The 8771-nt window shown below is 37.3% G+C and overlaps 1 protein-coding gene across 1 annotated transcript; it reads right to left on the reverse strand.

The window, feature by feature from the left end:
- Positions 1-6639: 6639 nt before the first annotated feature.
- LOC147702900 (uncharacterized) lies at positions 6640-8055 on the reverse strand. Its single transcript, XM_086928844.1, has one exon. The coding sequence runs from the start codon at positions 8053-8055 to the stop codon at positions 6640-6642; it is 1416 nt and encodes a 471-aa protein (XP_086784970.1).
- Between the last annotated feature and the right edge of the window lie 716 nt (positions 8056-8771).

Below are 8771 nucleotides of genomic sequence, written 5' to 3' on the forward strand. Positions count from 1 at the left end.
TTGGAACGCAGAAGCTTTAAGAGCCTACCTGACTCTACCGCAAGGCTGGGATATATATGATAGAACTCCACTGTTTGAGCTCATTCTTGTGTTCTGGCCTGTATAGTTCGGAGGTTTCTTGTTCTCCTAGCCTTGAGTACACTGCTGGTGCCTTGTTGCTGGCAATAGGCGTAGGTGAGCTCTGCAGCGGAGCCTACCCTTTCAATGAGGGCAGCACTGAGGGTCTCTCTGTGTTTCGAAAGAGACAGTCTGAGACCTTCAATAGTTAAAAGAACGCTCAACAGACCAATTTCCTTTCATCATCCAGAGCTCAGAGTTGTGAAAGATACGTCATTTGAAGTCCGGGATGGGATTTACCTGGACAGGATGGAGACCAGAGGTCTCTGGACTACAATGGAGTAAAGGTACCTTATCAGTCTCTTGTAGCTGTGTGCCACCCGGCTGAATCTCAAGGCCTTTCTGCCCTCCATCAGGGGCTAACATGCTCAGGTTTTGACAGACAACATGAACACTATATGATACTGCAGCCGGCTGGATGGAGTGTGGTCTCCTGTACTGTGCCATGAGCAGCTGACACTCTGAGGCTGGCTGTACCTTAAAGGGATTCCCTTAATCTGTAACCCAATGAGCTCCTTCAAAACCACGGCAGACAAGCTCAACAGACATCATCTGGCTGACCCAGAGTAGCGGCTAAATCTGCAGGTGGTTAAAGCCATACTCGCCTGGAGAAGTGGACCCTGGGTGGATCTTTTCACCACTCCATGTTGCGCCTTTTGCCCTCCAGTGTTCCCACTTCGGGACTCGTTAGAAGAGGTGTTCCGCCTTCTTTGGGACTATGGCCCCCTTTATACATTTCGATCCACTGTTTCCCCTGAATTCTGAAGAAGGTCAGAAAATACCAGGAGCAAATTATTGTGGTAGCCCTAGATTTGGCTTAGGTCTGGAACTCCAAGCTGATGAGTATGTATATCTGCCCTCTGTTTCACCTGCCCATTCGGGAGCATCAGTAGGGCAGGTTTCTTTATCAGACCTCCACAAACTGCATCTCATCATCTGGGTCTGAGATTAGGATGCATGTGTTGTAATTTTGTTGGTACATAATACCAGTCATAGAGTCACTTGTAATGAAACTTCTTGTTCTGCATGTTTCTTGTTCTTAGCCATTTAATTATGTATTGCTTCACACTCTTTATCCAAGATAGCCCTGCCAAGGTACTGTTCCTATTTCATCCTTTAGACTTAGGTAGAGGTTCTTTGTGACAAAACAGCGTAGAGCTCGCACCTTTTGGACCCAAGTAGGAGTAAAATCGATTATCATAAGTGGCCTTTTATTTTGTGGTAGCTGATCTAATTTCAGAGTGCATCATGTAATGGCTAATTTGGCAGTGATGTAGCCTTTATTTGTTTCCTAAATGGAGGTGTCTTTGGCAGGTATCAATTGACTTAATAGAGCCCATGTGCCACAGTTCTGTTATAATCTTGTAGCCCCTGTGTGCCAACTGTCCAACTTTCCAGTTACCACTCCTAGTGTAAAATATTGGTTAATATGAGTCAGTGCTTCTGGAGATGGCAATATAGTTAACCCCCTTGTCGTAGCTAGATTCCCAAGTTTTTAAGACTGCACATACTGGGGTGCTAAGGTAAGAAATTAATGGTTTTCTATTTTTTTGGTAACCTAACAAGATCTCAGATGACCTCTAACCATAAACCACTTGTCCCAGCTGTACTCAAGTTTTATTAGTATCTCAGAAAGACCATTGAAACATTACCCAGAGCTGTGCTGCTCGCTCGACTAGTTTAATATTTAGTAACACAACAGTCTGATTTGGGTTGTTGAGGAAGCTTAAGGATGATAGTCTCTCCAAATAAATTTGCTACAGGAACCATAAGAAGCTTGAAACCACTGAAAACTAGAGCAGGGATTGACAGAAGGATAGCACTTGTGGAAGCACATCCATTTTCACGGCATTCATCCTACAAAGTAAGTGATAAAAAGCAGGGACCACAGTCACAAATCACAACATATTTCTTAAAGATAATTTGACCCTCCCCACAGAGATCTTCAATATATCATGTAATTTAGTTTAGAATTACATAGGTTTCAGAGTTGGGTGGAAGATAATAATGTTCCCTCTGAGATCCAATATGGTTTTGGAACTGGTCTGGGCACAATAGAAAAATGTCTCGAACTGCATCTAATAGTTGACAAATATACTGTTACCAAACGAGGTCTGTTTTTTTTTTGTTTTTTTAATCATTCATGGTTCTTAGTAGTGCTTTTAACTGAGTGAACTGATCAAAGCTCTGGCCCATTTCACCAGGCATGTGACTGGACAAGGCTTTATTCTATTTATTTTTTAACATAAAAAGTCTGTTATGGCCAAAGAGGAGAATATTACAACTCATTTGCATTTGAGAAGAGGGATTCACCAGGGCTGTGTCCGTGCCCCAATATTATTTTTATAGTATACTAGCAGCCAGCCCCAGCGTTGCCTGGGGCAGAAAGGGGCTGGGGGCAGCATTTGAGGCTTGCGTGCACTCCCGGCCCCGCCCGCCACAACATCGTCTGTGTCCCGGAGCCTGCGCCTTACCTCAGCCGCCGTAGTTCAGGGCCAACCTCCCGCCCCCATTCCCCTCCCGGCCCCCTCCCGCCTGTGTCCCGGAGAGCCTGTTCCTTACCTCAGCCGCCGGTCCCGATCCAGGCGCCCCGCCCGCACAGGCCGCCACTTCGCCCAGCAGCAAGCAGGGCCGCAGCAGTCCTCCCAGCAGGTCGCGATCTTCGCCGCCATTTCAGGAAGTGTTGGGAGCGCAAATGATGTCATCACGCAGACGTCGCGGTCGGCGCTACTTGCAAGGGACTACTTTATTTTTATTTCTAAATGTTTTAAACAACGTATATTTTTTATTTTTAATAGCCTATGTCCTTCTGCTTGCCCTGAGGTTTTCAAAGATGTCTTAGGTGTTTTGATTGGTGGTGTACTTTTCGAGTTTACCTGGCTCAAAGGACACAGTTTTCTCTTTATAATAGTAGTATAGATTAATTATCTTAAAACTGTTTTAATTACACAATGTAAGGACATGCTGATGGTGAAATTTATAACCACAACAAGGAGATGGATGGAATGCATGAATTAATTGCTCGAGCTGCACCCCGATCCATCTTTTTTCGCAAACCATGCCACCTCAGATTGGAGACAGCCTTATGCAAATCAGCCTTTACCCTGCAGCTCATGGGAACAGTCCAACCTGAACTGCCAAGCCAGGTCCTCCCTAACTGGAATACAAGCAACCTAGGACTGGTTGTGCCCAGATAGGGGTTCATCAACCAGGTATAGCTTGATTCCAGGGCCACAGTGAGCAAAGGATCCATCTGGGCATACCCATCAAACTTAGGGCATCAACTGTAACAACAACAAGGTGATGGATGGAATGCTTGAATTATTCTCAGCCACTGGCAATCGCTCAGGACTGCATCCCAATCCATATTTTTTTGCCCACCATACCACCTCAGTTTCGATCCAGCCAAGACTGTGAAATCTAGACCCATCCCTGTTTAGATGTACCCCGATGATGCCATTTTAACCTCTAGAACACCCAACGGTCTTAAAGCATTGATTGATAGCTTTGTGGCATTCAGTAATTATTTAGACATTTAAACTAATTTTAGTAAAACGTATTACATGGCCGGTGGTCCCCCCCAACAGTCTCTCCATCAAGGGCAAGAAGGTGGGCGCAGTGGTGTCTTTCCAGTACCTGGACTCTTTCAACTCCTGGGTACAGTGGCTGTCTGATAGGAGCATGACATTTAACTATTTAGCTTTGTCCAGAGGATTGGGAATAATCCTATCCGCCCTCTTTTGGAGATTTTTAATAGTAAATGTATTATTATTTTAACCTATTAGGCGGCTATCTGGGGATACCGACCTCACAAGAATTTGCAGGAAGAAGAAAACCTTTTTTGTAGTGGCTCTTGCGGCTCCCTCCCAAACATTCACATTTCTTCCTGCATGGAGAACTAAGTATGAGTTATGTGGAAGCCATTGTTAAATTAGCACCTGTACTATTATGGTTGTCTGTAATAATTAATCCCTATGCTTCCCCGAATTGCTCTGTTATAGAAGACTGCCTAGCCTGCAACTATGGCCCTTCAATACCTTGTCAAAAGTATATTAAACATAAGCCACCATACTTAATACTCAGGTATCCTTTATGAAAATATATTTGTTTTTACTATGTTTAATTTCTAATTATTATTTAATTTTTAATTTAAAATAATACTTAGGTAATTATTTTTATGTTTGTAAAATATTTTAATAAATAATACTCTGGTAATTTTTAATGTAGAAAATAGCGCTTTTTTTATTTTAAAATTATTAGTAATTTTCTGATGGAAAATATGGTTAATAAAAATTAATTATCTACATTTTTTAAATATTTTTAATATATTGGTAAAATGTTGGAAAAATGAATTTAATTTGATGAATAAATACTCAGGTATCTTTATTTAAAATATTTAAATTTTAATTTAATAAATAATAATATTTGTTGGAAAAATGAATTTAAATAGAAGTATTAATACTCAGGTATCTTTTTAGAAAATATGTTTGTTTTAACTATATTTAATTTCTAATTATTATTTATTTTTTAATTTACTAAATATTAAAATGTAATGTTTAATATTAGAAATTTCATTTATATTAAAATAAAATTATTCTAAGGTATTTATATTTATTTTTAATAAATATTTTAAAAAATAATACTCTGGTAATTTTTAAAATAGAAAATAGAGTTTTTATTATTTTTATAATTATTATTAATTTTTTGAAGGAAAATAAGGTTATTAAAAAATAAGTATAAATATTTTTATAATACTTAAAATATTTTGGAATTTTAATAAATGTTAGGAATATTTTAAGATGCATTTTTTGTAAATTTCCCACGGTTTTACATTGATTCCAATGGACGGTTTAGTCCTTCATTTATTTCAATGACTACTCTATAGTAACCCACGGAACTGAACAGCAAGGTCGAAAAACAACAGAAGAAGAAGGGAGAAGATGGAAACAAGACTAGGTAGGAAACTTAAATAACTTTATTTAAAGTAAAAATAGATAAAAATGTATATATATTGTAATGAAAGGATAAGGAGAGGTTGCGGATGAAAAAAAAAGTTGTCTAGTGTTTGTTTTCAGCATGTCGCCGAACATTTTACTTGTATATGCCGTCGTCGGGTTATGTTACGATTAAAGGTATGGGTAAAGATTGAAAAATAAGTAAGTGTTTAATTAAAAGAAAACATTTTGAACGTTTATTGTTTTGTGTAGAGATAGAAATGTATTGCTATTGAAGTTTTGTAGGAGAGAAATAGGATAGTTTTGTTATTTTGGCAAAATGATTGCTTTTGGCTTGGTTGGTAAAAAAGAAAACTGTTTTTTTGAATTGCAAGTGGGAAAAAAGAAGGGAGATGCATTTAGATTAAATTGTTAAACTTTTCGTTTTTGAGGTTTGATTGGTTGCTTTGGTTTAACATTTAATAGGCCAGCAATTTAAAGGAATTATTTTGCGTGTTGTTTTTTGGAAAAAATGGAATGTGATACAATATGATTTAGTCAGCGAGAAAAAATCCAGTTAGGATGTGATGTTACATAACCTTAAAAATTAATTTACAGGTTGGGAACGTTACATTTTGCTATAAAGGATTTAAAAAAAAAAAAAAGAATGCAAAAGGGTTTGGGTATCGAAGACGAATTTGTTGGAATGTGATACAATATCATTTAGTTAGCGAGAAAAAATCTAGTTAGGATGTGATGTTACATAACCTTAAAAATTAAATTACAGGTTGGGAACGTCACATTTTGCTGTAAGGGATTTTTGGAAAAAAGAAAAATGCAAAAGGATTCGGGTAACGATGACGGATTTGTTTTCAAAAACTTAATTTTTCTGTTTGAAAAAGTACAGAAAAAAGAAAAAAAAGTGAAACAATTATGTTATGTATATGGATGTTTTTTATGGCACTTAAATTATTTTTTTACTTGTAAAGAAGAATGCTTTACTCAGAAAATGCATTAAATTATCGATTTTTTAAATTACAAATTGAAAAAGTATCGATTCTAAAATCAGTAATTGAAAAATATTCTGATAAGTTTTTCTGATTTTTGGAAGTATAAATTTTAGAGATAAGAACATTGTTCTTTTTTTCACAATTTGAAAAAATATGTCAAATATTTAAATAAACACTTTTTTAAAAAAACTAGTTTTTTTACAAAATAAATTTCAAGCCAGCATCACTTTGGAAAAAATAAGTGGTGAGGAAGGAAAGGATATTTTTAATGGAACGTTCAAAATGTTTTCAAAAGTAAATATATTCCATTTTAAATTTAATGGATAAAAAATGTTATTTAAACATAAAAGAAGGAGAAGAGTGACTTATCTTTGGATTGTAAGGGTTTTTTTTTGGAAAAAATTACTAATGGATTAGCCTACATTTGTAAATGGTGGAACAGAAAAAAAGAAGACTTCTTAAGATAAGGGAACCCGACGAAAATTAATTTTAAAAATGTTTTAAAAAAATGCCAATTGAATTAAATGTGTAAAAAATAATTTAAGGACAAAGCAGGAAAGTAAGTTTGTGAGAATTGATTAGAAATGTAATATGTTAGCAACATTTTCCAGGTAGTCTAATGCCACACTCATCGAAAATTGTTGAAGTACTGTCAATAGTCTCTCGGACATCTCCTTTGTTTGTTTTGAAGGTCGTGGATTTAGGCTACCTGTTAATGCCTGTGCAAGTCTCATTCCTTGAAAACTTTGCTCCTTCTTCAAAGTTTTCAAAAAAGAGTAGAAATTTGGATGATGTTTCCCAGTTGTATGACTGAAGGAGTTGTGCCATCCCTCTATGGCATTGTTTGTTTTGGCACCTCCTTCCAAGCAGGTTGAGTAGCAGTTCCACCACTCCACATGGAAACGTGGCTTCCTCCTGCGACCTGATCTGCTTAGACGCCCAATCCATGTGTCCTCAAAGTAATTTAACAAGTGTGCCAATTTTTCTTCATTTTCGACATAATATTCTGATTCAGAAATTGCAGTGTAGTACTCGTCTACACTTTCAGGGGGTACAAAACAAAGTGCTGTTAATTTCTTTAATTCAACCTGTAGTTTGCTATCTGAGCAGTAATCTGTAACCAGGGATGTTTTTTGTAATTTACGCCAATATGCCTGGGAAAAATGAAAAAAACATCCCTGAATTTGGGTATCCACGTACAATTTGTTGTTCACATTGATCATAGTCAATTCAAAATCTATAATGATTTTCCTAGGACTTTTTCCGGATGTTTTCTCTTTAATCACTGTCAAAAAATCAGTGTAGGTTGCAGATTGCTTATCTGGTAGCAAACTATACACTAAGGGAACTACATTTTTGTTAATCTGTGCATGAATGCTGTAAATTTGTGTGAAAGGATGGGGCGTACATTTAAACGTCCCATCCATCATCCAAATTTCAGTATTCTCTAATTTAAAAAGGTTGCGGGGAGTGCTAAATATTAGAATACGTTTAAGAGGGTTTTGGTTGTCATAGAGTAAGAAAGGTTCATTAGAGAAAGAAAGAGTAAGTTCATGAGGAATAATTATGTCTGCAAAAGTTTGAGGGGTAACTGTGTGAGTGTTACTTGCCTGCTTTTTACGTTGAATAATTCTACGCATATTGGGTATAGTAGGCATATTACAAGCAATATGTCCAGGGACATGTTGTGCAACCTCTCTTAAAATTTGACCAGGAGTTTCATTGGAGGTGGATGCAATATCTTTCATTTTGTTTATTGTTTCACGTATTTCTATCTCCATTGCAGAGGCAGAGTGGTTATGTTCAGTTGTTTTGATTACGTTGTCACCAACAGTAACCGCTCTGCCGCTGCAACGGGAAGAATAATATTGCACACACCTCCAATGTCTCCTTGGTTCACTTATCCTTTCATTACAATATATATATCCACAATGTTTGGGAAGTCTGTTTCCTTTCCTTGATTTAGTGTAAGATGCTGTGGCCTGGCTTGACATTATCTGTAGAAAAAATGAAACGAGAAAAAAAAAATACTATGTTTTTCTATGTTTTAGTTTTATATTTTTGAATTGTATATTTATTTTCTTATTTATACAAGTTTTTGGAGTTAGAATAGTAAGTGGCACCCCTACACTATCCAACACTTACCCTACTTATGCACTTTCCTGGAGTTAGAATAGTTAGTGGCACCCCTACACTATCCAGCACTTACCCTACTAATGCACTTTCATGGAGTTAGAATAGTTAGTGGCACCCCTACTCTATCCAGCACTCACCCTACTGATGCACTTTCCTGGAGTTATAATAGTAATTGGCACCCCTACACTATCCTGCACTTACCCTACTGATGCACTTTACTGGAGTTAGAATAGTAAGTGGCACCCCTACACTATCCAGCACTTACCATACCGATGCACTTTCCTGGAGTTACAATACTAAGTGGCATCCCTACACTATCCAGCACTTACCATACTGATGCACTTTCCTGGAGTTATAATAGTAATTGGTACCTCTAAATTATCGGGCACTTACCCTACTGATGCACTTTCCTGGAGTTAGAATAGTAAGTGGCACCCCTACACTATCCAGCACTTACCCTACTGATGCACTTTTCTGGAGTTAGAATAGTAATAGGCACCCCTACACTATCCAGCACTTACACTACTGATGCACTTTCTTGGAGTTACAATACTAAGTGGCACCCTTACTCTAT

The sequence above is a fragment of the Lissotriton vulgaris genome, chromosome 7, assembly GCF_964263255.1.
Source record: "Lissotriton vulgaris chromosome 7, aLisVul1.2, whole genome shotgun sequence".
In the NCBI taxonomy this organism is placed as follows: domain Eukaryota; kingdom Metazoa; phylum Chordata; class Amphibia; order Caudata; family Salamandridae; genus Lissotriton; species Lissotriton vulgaris.